Here is an 18886-nt window from a genome sequence, read left to right on the forward strand (position 1 = left end):
TTTTGTTGAATAAGAAAAGAGAAAGGAAGAAAGGAAAAAAAAGAAAGGAAGAAAAGAAAAAAGGAAGGAAGAAAGGAAGGAAGAAAGAAAAGAAAAAAGGAATGAAAAAAGAAAGGAAGAAAGAAAGAAAAGAAAAAAGGAAGGTAGAAAGAAAGGAAGAAAGAAAGAAAAGAAAAAAGGAAGGTAGAAAGAAAGGAAGAAAGAAAGAAAAGAAAAAAGGAAGGTAGAAAGAAAGGAAGAAAGAAAAAAAGGAAGGAAGAAAGAAAGGAAGAAAAAAAGGAATGAAGAAAGAAAAGAAAAAAGAAAGGAAGAAAAAAAGAAAAAAGGAAGAAAGAAAGGAAGAAAGAAAGAAAAGAAAAAAGGAAGGAAGAAAGAAAAAAGGAAGGAAGAAAGGAAGAAAGAAAAGAAAAAAGGAAGGAAGAAAGAAAAGAAGAAAGAAAAGAAAAAAGGAAGGAAGAAAGAAAGGAAGAAAGAAAAGAAAAAAGGAAGGAAGAAAGAAAAGAAAAAAGGAAGGAAGAAAGGAAGAAAGAAAAGAAAAAAGGAAGGAAGAAAGAAAAGAAGAAAGAAAAGAAAAAAGGAAGGAAGAAAGAAAGGAAGAAAACAAAGAAAAAAGGAAGGAAGAAAGGAAGAAAGAAAAGAAAAAAGGAAGGAAGAAAGGAAGAAAGAAAAGAAAAAAGGAAGGAAGAAAGAAAAGAAGAAAGAAAAGAAAAAAGGAAGGAAGAAAGAAAGGAAGAAAGAAAAGAAAAAAGGAAGGAAGAAAGAAAAAAGGAAGGAAGAAAGGAAGAAAGAAAAGAAAAAAGGAAGGAAGAAAGAAAAGAAGAAAGAAAAGAAAAAAGGAAGGAAGAAAGAAAGGAAGAAAGAAAAGAAAAAAGGAAGGAAGAAAGAAAAGAAAAAAGGAAGGAAGAAAGGAAGAAAGAAAAGAAAAAAGGAAGGAAGAAAGAAAAGAAGAAAGAAAAGAAAAAAGGAAGGAAGAAAGAAAGGAAGAAAACAAAGAAAAAAGGAAGGAAGAAAGGAAGAAAGAAAAGAAAAAAGGAAGGAAGAAAGGAAGAAAGAAAAGAAAAAAGGAAGGAAGAAAGAAAAGAAGAAAGAAAAGAAAAAAGGAAGGAAGAAAGAAAGGAAGAAAGAAAAGAAAAAAGGAAGGTAGAAAGGAAAGAAAAAAGGAAGGAAGAAAGAAAAGAAAAAAGAAAAGAAAAAAGGAAGGAAGAAAGAAAGGAAGAAAGGAAGGAAGAAAAAGAAAAAAGGAAGGAAGAAAGGAAGAAAGAAAAGAAAAAAGGAAGGAAGAAAGAAAAGAAGAAAGAAAAGAAAAAAGAAAGGAAGAAAGAAAAGAAAAAAGGAAGGAAAAAGAAAGGAAGAAAGAAAAGAAAAAAGGAAGGAAGAAAGGAAGAAAGAAAAAAAAAGGAAGGAAGAAAGGAAGAAAGAAAAGAAAAAAGGAAGGAAGAAAGAAAGGAAGAAAGAAAAAAAAGGAAGGAAGAAAGAAAGGAAGAAAGAAAGGAAGGAAGAAAAAAAGGAAGGAAGAAAGAAAGGAAGAAAAAAGGAAGGAAGAAAGAAAAGAAAAAAGAAAGGAAGAAAAAAAAGAAAAAAGGAAGGAAGAAAGGAAGAAAGAAAAGAAAAAAGGAAGGAAGAAAGAAAGGAAGAAAGAAAAGAAAAAAGGAAGGAAGGAAGAAAGAAAAGAAAAAAGGAAGGAGAAAGAAAAGAAGAAAGAAAAGAAAAAAGGAAGGAAGAAAGGAAGAAAGAAAAGAAAAAAGGAAGGAAGAAAGAAAGGAAGAAAGAAAAGAAAAAAGGAAGGAAGGAAGAAAGAAAAGAAAAAAGGAAGGAGAAAGAAAAGAAGAAAGAAAAGAAAAAAGGAAGGAAGAAAGAAAAGAAAAAAGAAAAGAAGAAAGAAAAGAAGAAAGAAAAGAAAAAAGGAAGGAAGAAAGAAAGGAAGAAAGGAAGGAAGAAAAAGAAAAATGGAAGGAAGAAAGAAAGAAAGGAAGGAAAAAAGACAGACAGACACACACACACATTATATGATAAGAATTTAATTAAAATCTTTATTTCATTACATGTGTTACATTCAATATCCAATGCATCTTTTGGACACATATATGATGATGGCATAAATACAAACAATCGTTCATCCGTTGTGCCGTCCCTAATCAATAGTATAAGATGAGTGAGCAGAACTTCACACCCGCATATTTACATAGAAAGTCAAACTTTATACAAAGTCCATGCCGTCAATATTTACACTCGGAAAAAGAGCCGCCCTCGAGCAACCAGAGCACAGGAAGCAAGTCAATTCAGTTCGTTCTTACAAAAACAGACGTTGTGTTAATAGGAGCAAACGTGGGGCGTGTAATTCTCTTCCAGAATAACAAGATCAAAACTGGTGTTGTGTTTCGCCGACGCCTCATTATTCTATGACACGAGAGGTGATCACCGTATATAAAGGCATTTTCATAATGAAAACTGAAACAAATCAATACAGATCAACCTGGGTGAGGATGGAAACAGTCATATTTAATATCTAAAAGTGCTTTCTAGAATATGAAAGGAGATCGAACTGCTTTGTGAACGTCAAATTGGTGAATCAGCTTGATTTGAAGATAAAAACGCTGAGTAAATGAAACCTGGCGAATGGGAAAGTGGAAAGAAGTGTCACAATATGTGAAAAACACTAAGAAATAAATAAATAAATGATAAGCCCTTATAATGTCTTTCGACTGAAATGCATTATGGGTCGAAGTAATGTCACATCTATGGCCAATAAGGACCAGTCCGGTGAAAATCACTACGTACTCTGTAGTGTGTTTGCTTTTGGCAATTTATGGCATCAAAATGTCAAGTGACTGAATATCTGTTTCTCAGTCATTCCTATTAAAGCGCCACTGAATTAAAAAAGTAATTACGACTTTTTGTATCAGAATTGTGATATAAACTCAGAATTTTTTGGGGGAAAAAAATCAGAATTGTGAGATATAAGCTTGAAATTATGAGAAAAAAAAAGTCAGATTTGTCATTTAACTTTTTAAATATCTTGCAATACTGAGCTTTCTCACAATTGCAAGTTTACATCTTACAATTCTGACTTAACAACTCACAATTACGAGAAAAAAGTCAGAATAGCGAGATATAAATGTGCAATTGCGAATTATAAAGTCTGAATTTCAATATATAAACTCAGTTCTTCTCGCGTTTATATCCCTCAATTCTCACAATTGTGAGATATAAACTGGCGATTCTGAGAAAAATAATAATAATTATGTGACAAAGTCGCAATTACCTTTTTTATTTTTATTCTGTGGCTTCCATTCATCCCTCATCGCCTGCAGACTGAAACTCTTGTCAGAAAGAAAGCGAGCAGTGCTGAGGTGAGCTACTGTACTACTGTACATGATGAAGATACTGGCATCACATCAGTGGACATTAGTGTTCATTTCAATAGTGCTTCACACGAGGACGTTTACTGTTGCAGTCCTTCAAATAATAAACATGATCAAATAAAACGTCATTCATTGTGAAGTACAGTAACGGGTGAATCTCATGAAACCGCTCAATGAGTTCGATTTCACTGCACAAAATAAATCATATTTCGTTTGAAGAAAAATAAAAGCCTGTTTTTAGGAATGTTACGTGTTTATTTTTAGATTGATATTAATTGACATTTTCATCAACAGTCTCTTGTCATTACTGTAATGTGCAAAGAATAATGATGTACTATTTCAAGTATTTATAAATCATGCTGGTATTTGTTGTACTGCTTTTTTAATTACGCAGATTAAATAATTGTATTACATATTTTTATGGTGTTACGGTAATGAGTATCACATTTGAGAACAATGAAAGTTGATCTTTATAATTTTTATTTATTAAATTCATTCTTAAAATAATTTATTAGAAGCAAAAAAATACATGTAATGCAAATTTGGGGGAAATTAGCTTAAACGTTACGAAAAAAATGTCCCAAAAGTCGTAATAAAAACAGGCTTATTTTCTTTATGCAAAATAAAGAAATATATATTTTGCATATATACATCAAATTTATTTTGGGGGTGAAATGTAACTTTGACAGGTTTTTGTGAGATTCACAGGAGAAATAAAGTGTCCGTTTGAAGATACGGAACAATGATCATCGTGTCAGGTGGGCGCTGATCGTGTAGAGGTCGAGTTGAGCAAGTATTTGGCCAATCAACATTAAAAACGTAATTCAAACAAAACCAGCAACTCGAGTGCAGAATAATTCCACCTTCATCTGCGACTGTTTATGGGTTGAGGCTCGCCTCCCCGACCTCCAGGAACAGCGAGGTGTAAAACTCGGGCTCAAGCTGTTTGTTGCGATAACGGTTCACGATTTCTGCAATCTTCTGTTTCCGCCGCACGTGTGGAGGGCTGTAAGAGTCACTCTCCAGACGCTTCCTCCGACACGCATTTATTACAGTCTGTCGCACCAGGAATCCTGAAGAGGGGGAGAGAATGACAAAATTTCATGATTACACACACACACACACGCACTCGCAAACGCACTCGCAAACGCACTAGCACACGCAAATGCACACGCACTCGCAAAGTCACACGCACCAGCAAAGTCACACGCACTCGCTAAGGCACACACACTGTCACACGCACACGCAAAGTCACACGCACCAGCAAAGGCACATGCACTCGCAAACGCACTCGCAAAAGCACTCGCAAAAGCACTCGCAAACGCACTCGCAAACGCACTCGCAAAAGCACTCGCAAAAGCACTCGCAAAAGCACTCGCAAAAGCACTCGCAAACGCACTCGCAAACGCACTCGCAAAAGCACTCGCAAAAGCACTCGCAAAAGCACTCGCAAACGCACTCGCAAACGCACTCGCAAAAGCACTCGCAAAGGCAAACGCACTCGCAAAGGCACTCGCAAAGGCACTCGCAAACACACTTGCAAACGCACTCGCAAAGGCAAACGCACTCGCAAACGCACTCGCAAAGGCAAAAGCACTCGCAAACGCACTCGCAAAGGCAAACGCACTCGCAAACGCAGAGGCACTCGCAAAGGCACTCGCAAACGCACTCGCAAAGTCACTCGCAAACACACTTGCAAACGCACTCGCAAACGCAGAGGCACTCGCAAAGGCACTCGCAAAGGCACTCGCAAACACACTTGCAAACGCACTCGCAAAGGCAAACGCACTCGCAAAGGCAAAAGCACTCGCAAAGGCAAACGCACTCGCAAACGCAGAGGCACTCGCAAAGGCACTCGCAAACGCACTCGCAAAGTCACTCGCAAAGTCACACGCAAGCGCACTCGCAAAGGCACTCGTAAACGCACATGCACTCGCAAAGGCACATGCACTCGCAAAGGGACTCGCAAAGGCACTCGCAAAGGGACTCGCAAAGGCACTCGCAAAAGCACTTGCAAACGCACTCGCAAACGCACTCGCAAAGGCACTCGCAAACGCACTCGCAAAGGCACTCGCAAAGGCAAACGCACTCGCAAAGGCACTCGCAAACGCACTCGCAAAGGCAAACGCACTCGCAAACGCACTCGCAAAGGCACTCGCAAAGGCAAACGCACTCGCAAACGCACTCGCAAAGGCACTCACAAACACACACGCACTCGCAAACGCACTCACAAACACACACGCACTCGCAAACGCACTCGCAAACGCACTCGCAAACGCACTCGCAAACGCACTCGCAAACGCACTCGCAAAGGCAAATGCACTCGCAAACGCACTCGCAAAGGCACTCGCAAAAGCACTCGCACTCGCAAAGGCACTCGCAAAGTCACTCGCAAAGTCACACGCAAGCGCACTCGCAAATGCACTCGCAAACACACACGCACTCGCAAATGCTCACGCACTCGCAAATGCTCACGCACTCGCAAATGCTCACGCACTCGCACACGCACTCACCAAGGGATCTCCTGCTAACCACCATGTTGTCCACTAGTGGAATGACCATGTTGAATTTGCCCATAGCACCATGTAGTTTGATCCGAAACAGGCCGGTCTTCAGCGGATGGATGAAAACGATGGGAACGTCCTTCTCTGAAGAGCTGGACCTGAGTGAGAACAGGTGAGGGCGAATGAGATCATGTCCGGGTCTGAAATCAGTCTTACTAACGGTTTATTACCTGGAAGCGCTGCTATTGACGGCCGTCTCCACGCCGGTGCTCGTCTCCGCCAGTAACTCCGACACAGGGAAGTTTTCTGCCAGAAAAGAACACGTTTTAATTTTTTATTTTATTTTGGTAACACCTTACAACAAGGTTCATTAATTAAAATTAATTAACTACCTTAGTTAACATGAACTAAGAATGAACAATACTTCATCAGCATTTATGAATATTAGTTAGGTAATGTTAATTTCAACATTTACTAATACATTATTAAAATCAAAGGTTGTATTTGTTAACTTTAGTTAATGCACTGTGAACTAACATGAACAAACAATGAACAGCTGTGTTTTTTATTAACTAACATTAACAAAGATTAATAAATACTGTAACATGCATGGTTCATTTTTAGTTAATGTTAGTTAATACATTAACTAATGAACCTTATTTTAAAGTGTGACCTTTATTTTTTGTTTTTAAAAGAACACAATTAAAGCTACATTGAAAAAAAATGGTGTATGTTTACTTCGAAACAATTTTCACTCAGAAATTACAAGTAAATTTCACAAATAGAATCAAATTCACATTGAATATAGGTTTATTTATCACTGTTGTTGTAATTGACACCTTAAATTGAAATCAAGGAGCTGTAATGTATATGAAGGAGTGGAAAACATTTTACCGATGTCATCATATCGCTCGACCCACACGACCAGCACTTTAGTGTCGGGTCCTAATGGTGGTATTGTTCTTCCGGGCGGCAACTTCTTGCTTTTCACTGTAGGGGACTGAAGAAATAAACATTATACACTAACGCTCAAAAGTTTGGAATAATTACCTTTTTTTTTGTGTTTGAAAGAAGTCGCTTATGCTCACCAAGGCTGCATTTATTTGATCTAAAATACAGTAAAAACAGTAATATTGTAAAATATAATTACCAATAAAAATTTCTATGTGAATATATTTTAAATGTAATGTATTCCTGTGATCAAAGCTGAGAAACCATTGAATAATCTAGTGACTGTAGTTAAAAATTTATGTTATTTTGGTAACACTTTACAATAAGGTTCATTAGTACTACATTAGTTAGCATGAAATAATGATGAACTGCACTTATACAGCATTCATTAATCTTTGTTAATGTTAATCTCAACATTTACTAATACTTTATTAAAATATTGTTAACATTAGTTAATGCACTGTGAACTAACATGAAAAAACAACGAACAGCTGTATTTGTATTAACTCACATTAATAAAGATTAATAAATACTGTAACAAATGTATTGCTAATGGTTAGTTCATGTTAGTTAATACATTAACTAATGAACCTTAATGTAAAGTGTTACCGTTATTTTACTTTTAAAAGAGTTTGTTTTCCAGTAGATGGCAGAAATTGTCCACTAAACCAAAGCACATTTTTCATGTCATCACCATGAATGAAATTGAGAATGTAGATTTTTTTAGAAGTCGATTGTACATCTACTAATACTCTACTGACAGTTTACTACGGTCTACTAATACTCTACTGAGAGTCTACTAAAGTCTACTAATACTCTACAGACAGTCTACTAAAACTCTACTGACAGTTTAATACAGTCTACTCATACTCTACTAATACTCTACTGACAGGTTACTACAGTCCACTAAAACTCTACTGACAGTTTACTACAGTCTACAAATACTCTACTGACAGGCTACTACAGTCTACTAAAACTCTACTGACAGTTTACTACAGTCTACTAATACTCTACTGAGAGTCTACTAATACTCTACTGACAGTTTACTACAGTCTAATAATACTCTACTGACAGTTTACTAGTCTACTAATACTCTACTGACAGTTTACTACAGTCTACTAATACTCTACTGACAGTTTACTAGTCTACTAATACTCTACTGAGTCTACTACAGTCTACTAATACTCTACTGACAGTTTACTACAGTCTACTAATACTCTACTGACAGTTTACTACAGTCTAATAATACTCTACTGACAGTTTACTACAGTCTAATAATACTCTACTGACAGTTTACTACAGTCTAATAATACTCTACTGACAGTTTACTACAGTCTACTAATACTCTACTGACAGTTTACTAGTCTACTAATACTCTACAGACAGTTTACTAGTCTACTAATACTCTACTGAGTCTACTACAGTCTACTAATACTCTACTGACAGTTTACTAGTCTACTAATCCTCTACTGAGAATCTACTAATACTCTACTGACAGTTTACTAGTCTACTAATACTCTACTGAGTCTACTACAATCTACTAATACTCTACTGACAGTTTACTAGTCTAATAATACTCTACTGAGTCTACTACACTCTACTAATACTCTACTGACAGTTTACTAGTCTACTAATACTCTACTGAGAGTCTACTAATACTCTACTGACAGTTTACTACAGTCTACTAATACTCTACTGACAGTTTACTAGTCTACTAATACTCTACTGACAGTTTACTATAGTCTAATAATACTCTACTGACAGTTTACTAGTCTACTAATACTCTACAGACAGTTTACTAGTCTACTAATACTCTACAGACAGTTTACTAGTCTACTAATACTCTACTGACAGTTTATTAGTCTACTAATACTCTACTGAGAATCTACTAATACTCTACTGACAGTTTACTAGTCTACTAATACTCTACTGAGTCTACTAATACTCTACTGAGAGTCTACTAATACTCCACTGACAGTTTACTAGTCTACTAATACTCTACTGAATGTCTACTAATACTCTACTGGGAATCTACTAATACTCTACTGACAGTTTACTAGTCTACTAATACTCTACTGAGTCTACTACACTCTACTAATACTCTACCGACAGTTTACTAGTCTACTAATACTCTACTGAGAGTCTACTGATACTCTGACAGTTTACTAGTCTACTAATACTCTACTGAGAATCTACTAATACTCTACTGACAGTTTACTAGTCTACTAATACTCTACTGAGTCTACTAATACTCTACTGACAGTTTACTAGTCTACTAATACTCTACTGAGTGTCACTAATACTCTACTGAGTGTCTACTAATACTCTACTGAGTGTCTACTAATACTCTACTGATTTCTACTGAGTGTCTACTTATACTCTACTGAGTGTCTATTAATACTCTACTGAGTTCTACTGAGTGTCTACTAATACTCTACTGAGTGTCTACTAATACTCTACTGACAGTTTACTACAGTCTACTAATACTCTACTAATACTCTACAGAGTGTACTAGTCTACTAATACTCTACTGAGTGTCTAATAATACTCTACTGACGGTTTACTACAGTCTACTAATACTCTACTAATACTCTACAGAGTTTACTAGTTTACTAATACTCTACTAATACTCTACAGAGTTTACTAGTTTACTAATACTCTACTGAGTCTACTACAGTCTACTAATACTCTACTGACAGTTTACTAGTCTACTAATACTCTACTGAGAGTCTACTACAGTCTAATAATACTCTACTGAGTCTACTAATACTCTACAGAGTTTACTAGATTACTAATACTCTACTGAGTCTACTACAGTCTAATAATACTCTACTGACAGTTTACTAGTCTACTAATACTCTACTGACAGTTTACTAGTCTACTAATACTCTACTGAGAGTCTACTACAGTCTACTAATACTCTACAGAGTTTACTAGGTACTAATACTCTACTGAGTCTACTACAGTCTACTAATACTCTACTGACAGTTTACTAGTCTACTAATACTCTACTGACAGTTTACTACAGTCTACTAATACTCTACAGACAGTCTACTACAGTCTACTAATACTCTACAGACAGTCTACTACAGTCTACTAATACACTACAGACTGTTTACTACAGTCTACTGAGAGTCTACTACAGTCTACTAATACTCTACTGAGAGTCTACTACATTCTACTAATACACTACTGAGAGTCTACTACAGTCAACTAATACACTACTGACAGTTTACTAATACTCTACTGAGAGTCTACTACAGTCTACTAATACTCTAGCTGCAAAGTTACTTACAGTTATTAGAATGTCTAAACTGGACTATCGAAATAAAGTGTTACCAAAAATAAATATAAAAGTGAGTGATAGTACATTTGTTAAAGTTACATTATGGTCACATTGTACTGTCTGATAATGTAAGCTAGTTAGACAGAAAAATGTATATTGTTGCCCTATGTGTAACAGCATAGCAAGCAACATAGCATAAGTGATAAATTAGCCTATTTTATTATATGCATATTATTATAATGAGATGAATGTTAGCTGCATACATGCCTTTGTCTTCTGCATATTTCCGTTCTTCCTTTTCCCTATTTTTTCCTAAATTAGGCCTCCGGTGGCTTAGACCTTATAATTTGTGTTGTAAAGCTGCTTTGAAATGATATGCATTGTGAAAAGCGCTATACAAATAAATGCGAATTGATTTAGAAGCTTTGAGTAACAGTTATTCTCTTGGCGCACACTCCTGAGTCGTATGAGAAAACAAGATGAATGAAGTTTGCAACCCGACTTGTGTGCTTCATTGCTTGATAACTCCCATAGATATGTACACTAGATGTCACCTTGGCTACGGCAGTTCATTGGAACGAATGCGTCAATAGAGCCGCCATCATGGAACGGGAGCCCCTCCTCTTTAATGCATCAGCGTCAATGTAGGAAAAGTTCTAACGGAAATTAATCACCATAAATCGCCATGAATGTGATATTCTAGTTTTTTTGGTTCGTTACAACGGTCAGACATGTATTTATCATTGAGTCCAAAGAAATTGTAAAAAATTTACAAAATTTCACATTCTTGTGAAATGGAATCCCTTGCTGTCTGGTTTTTAGATTTCATTCGTGTGAACATCCATACGCAGCACAAAAGTCTGGCATCATCCATGAATTCAGCGTTACCTAGCTACTTCCTCTGACAAGACCCCTGTTCCAAGATGGCGGCGGTTTTGACGCATGCATAGAACCCCAAGGCGACATCTAGGGCCGGTTGCACCAGCTGTGCGTAAGTTACAGCTTAGCATAGTTTTGACGTAAATGGGAACTAAGTTACAACTTACGAACTACTAAATATTTTTACGTTGCACCATTAAACTTAGTTTAAACGTAACTCTACGTTCCAACTAAATATTTACGGCACCCTCCGATAAGGAGTAACGGTTGGAATAAAATATCAGACAGACTAAACTGCATCAATAAGCTCTTCTTTTACCTGACAGACTTCAATTCTTTAGACATATATGATAATGCTGACATTTACACTCGCTTACATTTTAAGAGAGAGAACATTATGTGAAAAGATAACTTTGTTAGCGGCTCTTTAACACCAACCCGTCCTAAACAGCGCCGCTGTTTGCATCGGTCCATGTTGTGCATGTCAAATATCAGTCATAATCCATAAACGTACTGATATCTTATGTTTTTTATATCAATATTTATTTATTGATCCTTATTTCATTTCAAATATAGTTTGAATGTTATTTACATATAAAAACACTTATGTTATTCATGATCAAGTATCGTATTTAATGGAAACTTACTTTTACAGTAACGTGAGGCAAAAGTTGTTAGAATGAAGGATAAACTTAAATTCACGGCAATTCAACACTTCTGCTCATGTATTTGAAGGCTGCTACTGGCTCATCGAGGCTAAACGTCATATTATGCGACTACACATTACTTTACGGAGAGCTTACGACCTACTAGCTACGTTCTGCCATACGAACGAATGGTGCAACGGAATATAGTACAGAGTTAGTCACAAACTAGCTAGTAGTTACTAAGCCTCTAGTGTGGACTTTACGTTCCAATTTAAGAAAGAACTTACGAACGGCTGGTGCAACCCTACCCTAGTGTATATATCTATGACTATATAACTCCTGACTAGAGATGCGCGGTTGGCAGATACAGCTGCGGACGTGACAAAAAATATTTTGATTAAATTCGGGCGGGTGGTGCTTGAACCAATCAAATGAAAAAAAAAATATATACATTGTTAAATATTGTTACCTACATCCGAAAAGTACATGCGTATCCTTTCTAGAACAGGCGGCTCGTGTCAGCAGCGCCTTTCATCGCTCATAGACCTTAAAACAATCAGTGGATGGCGGGCGGGTGCAGCTTTGAAAATTGGTCAAAAAACGTTGGTGTGGATGGATGATGAGTTTTGTGATGCGGTTGTGTATGAAGTAATAGCCCATCCGTGCATCTCTACTCCTGACAGACTGATATACTGGCCAGGTTAAACCGTTTAACCAGTAACGGCCTCATTAGAGAAGCTCAGGTCTGAGAATGAGACGAGAAGTTACCCGTTGGGCGGGTCCCATGTTGTCGGAGTGGTTTGGGAAGAGCTCCAGCGTGAGGTTGGGCTGTTTCAGTAAACTGGGTAACAGCTCCATCTGTGAGTCGGAGTCTGCCGTCGGGAAGCTGTGCTCGGATGACTCCGCTGCGTTAGGAGACAAATCGACATTTGTCTTATTAAATAAATGGTGTAACAATTCCCTCATGTCAAGATTCAAGACATTTCACGATACTGAACTCACGATACAATATTATTGCGATACTATCAAGAGAGACATGATAAAAAGTTAACACATATTTTACTGTTGATTAAAATGCTAAATTTGATATTACATTGTGACTTGGTGCTGGAAACCCAATGCACAGGATAACAGACACACCAGAATAAAATATTCATGATTCTGAAGCTGAAAATACAGAATTGATTTGGACGAATATGCTTGCACTTTTTCACTGAATAGATATATTTAAAATAATGTTAACATGAGACATTTGGCATTATCAGGACCCACAAATATTCCCTCATTGCATTATTATACATTATATTCAACATTATATATAGTAGTTTAAATGTAGTACTGACACTAAAACTCTTTAAACTTGATTTTTTTTTTACACACAGTAATTGTAATTTTGGGTGAACTATACACAATACATATTGACACTATCCAAGATACATATTGTTGCATTTTTGTATTGCGATATATTGTGACACGATATATTGTTACACCCCTATAAATAAATCACTATTAATTAATTAAATATGTTGCACTAATTGAGAAATCAATCTGATATTAATAGTCCTCTGCAGCATGTGACAGAAACGGCACTTTTTGCCTCAAATGCACGAGTGTGTTTAGCTGCAAACATAATCATACGTAAAAGCGCTTGAATACAGCAACAGTGTAGTGTAGAAACAGAAGTTTACCGGATGAGTCGCTGAGAGACGGTACGACAAACGCGATTTCTGTCAGAGCGTCTGCGTAGTAAAGCACACGCTTCTCTCCGTTAAACACGCCTCCGCCGGTGTCACCCAGAGTCACTGAATCATCTGCACAAACACAAACACATGACACCTCATCTGCTGCTACACTATGAGCATCACTGTCATCAAAGTCATAAAGTGGTTTATCTTTATATTACACATTTTCATTTATAGGCGCCTTTTCATGGCACTCAAGGACACCTTACAAAATCCATAAAAGCAATGACATTAAACAATAAAACCAGAACAGCAACAAACATTAAAGCTCCAGTAGGTAACTTTTGTAAAAAAATATTTGTTAAAACTGTCATTATGTCCTGACAGTAGATTATGAGACAGATAATCTGTGAAAATCATTTGCAGAAATACACCGCTCCTGGTCAGAAACAACCAATCAGAGCCAGGAGGAATGTCTTAGCAGAGTCAATCACGCTCGTGTATGCGCTGATCACCCCTCTCTTGCACAGCGCGAGCGCGTACCGTCGTTCGTGACTCTCCTGTTCGAACTCGTTCATACAAATGAACGAAACTTTTTTCGAGTCATTTGTTCATTTTGAACGAGTCTTTTTCGGAGTCATTTCGTTCATTCAACGAACGAAATGACTCGAAAAAAGATTTGTTCATTTTGATGAACGAGTTCGAACAGGATCACGAACGTGCATCACAGAACAGAGCAAGGCGAGCATTTGTGCTTATAAAACTTAAAGTTTTTTATTTATTTTTGAAATGACCGATCGTTTCGCTAGATAAGACCCTTATTCATCGTCTGGTATCGTTTAAAGCCCTTTGAAGCTGCGCTGAAACTGTCATTTGGTCCTTGAACGTTTGTGTCCTATTGAAGTCCATTATGGAGAAAAAGCCTGGAATATTTATCAAAAACCTTAATTTCTTTTCGACTGAAGAAAGAAAGACATGGACATCTCGGATGACATGGGGGTGAGTAAATGATCAGCAAAAGTTTTTTTTTAACTAATCCTTTAATGTTATCTTACTACCTATTTATAACTTATAGAAAGAGTGCAACGTTTTAAAGTTACATGTATTGCAAAATACATAATGATTTGAGGACCAAGTTTGTAGTCAAAGTATGGGCAGGCCATAGTCAATGTAAAGCATTTTGTTGATGTTTCGTCCCTATTAGTGAATATTCCATAACTGTTTGTAATCCGCCGTCATCGGTGGTCCTGCTTACTAGCCTGCGCGTTCACGGCAGGCTCCGCAGTGGGGGAGGAGCTGTGGAGGGAGGAGCTGTGGGGGAGGAACTGTGGGGGAGGAGCTGTGGGGGAGGAGCTGTGGGGGAGGAACTGTGGAGGGAGGAGCTGTGGGGGAGGAGCTGTGGGGGAGGAGCTGTGGGGGAGGAACTGTGGAGGGAGGAGCTGTGGGGGAGGAGCTGTGGGGAAGGAGCTGTGGGGAAGGAGCTGTGGGGGAGGAACTGTGGAGGGAGGAGCTGTGGAGGGAGGAACTGTGGGGGAGGAGCTGTGGAGGGGGAGCTGTGGGGGAGGAACTGTCGAGGGAGGAGCTGTGGAGGGAGGAGCTGTTGGGGAGGACCTGTGGGGGAGGAACTGTGGAGGGAGGAGCTGTGGAGGGAGGAACTGTGGGGGAGGAGCTGTGGGGGAGGAGCTGTGGGGGGAGGAGCTGTGGGGGAGGAGCTGTGGAGGGAGGAGCTGTGGAGGGAGGAGCTGTGGGGAAGGAGCTGTGGAGGGAGGAGCTGTGGGGGAGGAGCTGTGGGGGAGGAGCTGTTGGGGAGGAGCTGTGGAGGGAGGAGCTTTGGGGGAGGAGCTGTGGAGGGAGGAGCTGTGGGGGAGGAGCTGTGGAGGGAGGAGCTGTGGGGGAGGAGCTGTTGGGGAGGAGCTGTGGAGGGAGGAGCTTTGGGGGAGGAGCTGTGGGGGGAGGAGCTGTGGAGGGAGGAGCTGTGGGGGAGGAGCTGTGGGGGAGGAGCTGTTGGGGAGGAGCTGTGGAGGAAGGAGCTGTGGGGGAGGAGCTGTGGAGGGAGGAGCTGTGGGGGAGGAGCTGTGGAGGGAGGAGCTGTGGGGGAGGAGCTGTGGGGGAGGAGCTGTGGAGGGAGGAGCTGTGGGGGAGGAGCTGTGGAGGGAGGAGCTGTGGAGGGAGGAGCTGTGGGGGAGGAGCTGTGGGGGAGGAGCTGTGGGGGAGGAGCTGTTGGGGAGGAGCTGTGGGGGAGGAGCTGTGGAGGGAGGAGCTGTGGGGGAGGAGCTGTGGAGGGAGGAGCTGTGGGGGAGGAGCTGTGGAGGGAGGAGCTGTGGGGGAGGAGCTGTGGAGGGAGGAGCTGTGGAGGAGGCTTAAAATCTTAAAATCACAAAAGTTTGCCTAAACGGTTTTAAAAGTGAGTTCCATAAATGGAGAGCCACATAACCAAAAGCTCGTGACCCCATGGAATATATTATTATATTTATTATATGGAATATATTATAATATTATTACTACTGTATAGGCTAGGTTCAGACTGTCAGTCCAAATCTGATTTTTGTGCATATCTGATTGAAATCCGATCAGAATTAGCTAATGTGAACAGCAAAAAAAAAACAATTGTTTTTTACAAATCCGTTTGATATGTGATTTGAAATCCTATTCAAATCGTGTTTCTGGAAATCCTTTTCAGTCTTGAATGATCTGATCGGATTTCACGTGGTTTATGTGACTTTCTCACGCCATGTAAAATGTAAACGTCAGACGTTGTTATAGGAAACATGTTGAAAGTTGATGCAGAAACAATGCTGTGTTGTTGCAAAGTGCCAGACGAGCAGAAAATGACAATATAACGGAGACATATAAAATATAAACAAAAAATAAAAAGTGTTTTAAATAAGACATCTCTATTGCAAACCCCTCCATGTTGTGGTTGTTGTTGTTTTTGGCGTATTCCTACCAACGCAACGTCATTGCCATAGAAAACAATGAAAAAGTGTGTGTGTGTACCTGGTGTTTCAGCACCGTTGGATGTGTTGATGGTCCAGCTGGTAAACACACTGCCCGTCCACCCCGGATGTTGCCCGACCTCCACCGGCCATCCCAGACACAACAGCAGCTCCAGAAAGTGTGGCTGCACGTTTGCCGATGACTCCACGTTCCTCAAGATCTACACACACCAGCTCATTAAAATGGTAATCGGATGCAAAATTCACTTTTATGTGGTGTTTGCAATGTGTGGACAGAATACCCATACAATGAAAAAACATACATTCACTCCGTTTTTTTAATCTTCAAAAAGCCTAAACACTCTCAATAATCAAGCCGTTTGGATTTTCTCCGCCCACAACCACAGACAGACTGTCCCGTATTAGCATATTTCCCGTATTAGCATATTTTATTTTACATTAGCAGCTCATTATCATTTAAAGAGACATGCACCGAAACGGGTCGCTGTGAACAGCTGTTTTTGAGGAGGTAAAAGGGTGTTTGTTTTACACAGCCATTGAGGAATTTTAACCATAGTATGTTACAAACTTTACATGAAGACCGTAATCATACCAACTTGTGGAAAATGGGCATCCGATGACCCCTTTAATATTCTATTAGCTGTACAACAAAACTGATGAATGCACTTGTGATGTTTCACCTCTTGACTGCTCTTCTGTCCTGCTTTCATGTAGAAGATGAACACGGTGTCACACGGTCGGGACGGTAACAGGTCCAGGTATCCGATGTCATCGAAAAAGCCTGACACAGAGGAGTCGAGAGCGATGAGGTGAGGAGGCAGTCGACTGTTTCCAGGCTCCTGAGACACACACACACACACACACACAGACACACACACACAGACACAAATTAGAGCAGTCCAGCTACTTGAAGATTAGACAATTGTTAATGTGTAAAATATATATTTTTTATTTTAAGAGTAGCTAGAGAAGGTAAAAAAAAAAATATATATATGGCAGTTAAATAAATACATATTTCAATGAAATAAAATGTTAACTCGCAAATGCTGTCTGATTTTGTGATATTGCCGAAATATATATTTTTAATATATTTGAACATATTTCTGTGCAAAATAAAAAGTGTTATTTGAGTATCATTGAGAAACTACTATAATGTTTATTAACATTTTGATGAATATACCCCAGGCAAGTTATGGGGAATACCAACCACTCTGTCAATCATACTATGTGGACAACTTTGTAGTCATGTGACTTCTACGTGTGTGCGGATCATGTGACTTATGTGTATATTTGTCAGAGTTCCTTCCTGTATTTTTACAACTGAAGGTGCTGTTTGAATGAACACTGAAACATCTTGTTTCTTTTTATGTGGTCAAGTGAAAAAAAAAAAAAAAGTTTGTTTGAACATTTTAGTCATAGGTGTAAAGTCCAGGGGTCAGAAAGTAAATATGTTTATTCCAGCCATGAACTCAGCCAGCGGATTTCACTCATTAGTTCTCCTGGCTGAAAAACTGTGCTAATTAGCAAATCCAAGTGATTGGAACAAAATACTGAGGAGGACTTTTACTTTCTGAACCTGGACTTTACACCTCTGGTTTTAGTTAACTACACTAAAGGCCAATTTATACTTCTGCGTCGGGCGTGTGCACAGTAGGTACGGCGTAGCATCTGCACAGACGTGTACCATACCCCGTACCCTGACGTGCACCTCCTCGAAAATGTAACTACACGTTGCGACAACATGGACCGCAAGATCTGTGATTGGTCGGCTTGTTAGCATAGCGTTTCCTCCTACGCATTTCCGGCGTGTTCTTCTGCACCGCCCGCCATTTTTAAATTCAGAAGTTCAGTGAAAATTCAGTGAAAAACATGGAAATGAATGAGCGAGAAGCTCCAACTCCAACATGATCCGCTCTCTTTCAGTCGCCATTGCTTGTAGTAGCCTAAACTCAAAACAGCCGAGAGGAATCTAAACACAGTGGAACATTAAAACCCTCCCCTGCCAACTAGCGTTTCGGCACTGTAACTGCAGAGCAACACAGACATAACGCAGAAGTATAAATTGGCATTAACTTGTCGGTTCTCATACCTTGAGCGCCTCTAGTGACAGAAAGCCGAAGTGCGAGAGGAAGAGGCGGGCGGTCTGAAACTCTTGCGCAGGAGCTGGTGGTTTACAGTCGGTCAGTGGATCTGGGAAGGATTTATTCCTCCACAAGTCCTCCGTGTTGTGCTCCAGTTTGGTCTCGTAATCGATCTGCTTCCCCATCACGGCTCGCAGCTTATCGTGCTGCTGCTCCAACTGAAACACACACACACACACACACACACAGATGAACAATATAGCATGTACTCCGATAAGACTACTGTGAGTGCAACTTTCTAATAAACGCACACAAAATATTACAAATTATTTAGATTTTAAGTATGCATTTTTAGAATGCTTCTATTCATGCAGCCAAACCCGCTTATCACGAAGAAGAGAGGAAGCCAAACAATATTGAAATTTTTCAAATAGCAATTCAGAAATTTGTATTCACTATTGTGTTTATCACAGCACAGCATACTTAAAGATATACTATGTCACTTTATTTGTTCAAAATGAAAGAAAATTTCAATAC

The 18886-nt window shown here is 39.0% G+C and overlaps 1 protein-coding gene across 4 annotated transcripts in view; it reads right to left on the reverse strand.

The window, feature by feature from the left end:
• Window positions 1-2007: 2007 nt before the first annotated feature.
• ralgapb (Ral GTPase activating protein non-catalytic subunit beta) overlaps window positions 2008-18886 on the reverse strand; it is a 55275-nt gene continuing 38396 nt past the window's right edge. For all 4 annotated transcript variants that reach the window (XM_077197651.1, XM_077197653.1, XM_077197652.1 and 1 more), the window contains exons 22-30: window positions 18358-18567; window positions 16949-17107; window positions 16309-16468; window positions 13318-13440; window positions 12398-12534; window positions 6761-6866; window positions 6097-6172; window positions 5876-6024; window positions 2008-4435 (exon numbers count right to left, since the gene is read on the reverse strand). In XM_077197651.1, the coding sequence (XP_077053766.1) occupies window positions 4242-4435; window positions 5876-6024; window positions 6097-6172; window positions 6761-6866; window positions 12398-12534; window positions 13318-13440; window positions 16309-16468; window positions 16949-17107; window positions 18358-18567 (1314 nt within the window). In that variant the 3' untranslated portion in view covers window positions 2008-4241. The remainder of the gene's footprint in view (window positions 4436-5875; window positions 6025-6096; window positions 6173-6760; window positions 6867-12397; window positions 12535-13317; window positions 13441-16308; window positions 16469-16948; window positions 17108-18357; window positions 18568-18886) is intronic.

The sequence above is a fragment of the Siphateles boraxobius genome, unplaced genomic scaffold (assembly GCF_051911475.1).
Source record: "Siphateles boraxobius isolate OS27281-9 unplaced genomic scaffold, OSU_SipBor_1 41, whole genome shotgun sequence".
NCBI classification, from domain to species: domain Eukaryota; kingdom Metazoa; phylum Chordata; class Actinopteri; order Cypriniformes; family Leuciscidae; genus Siphateles; species Siphateles boraxobius.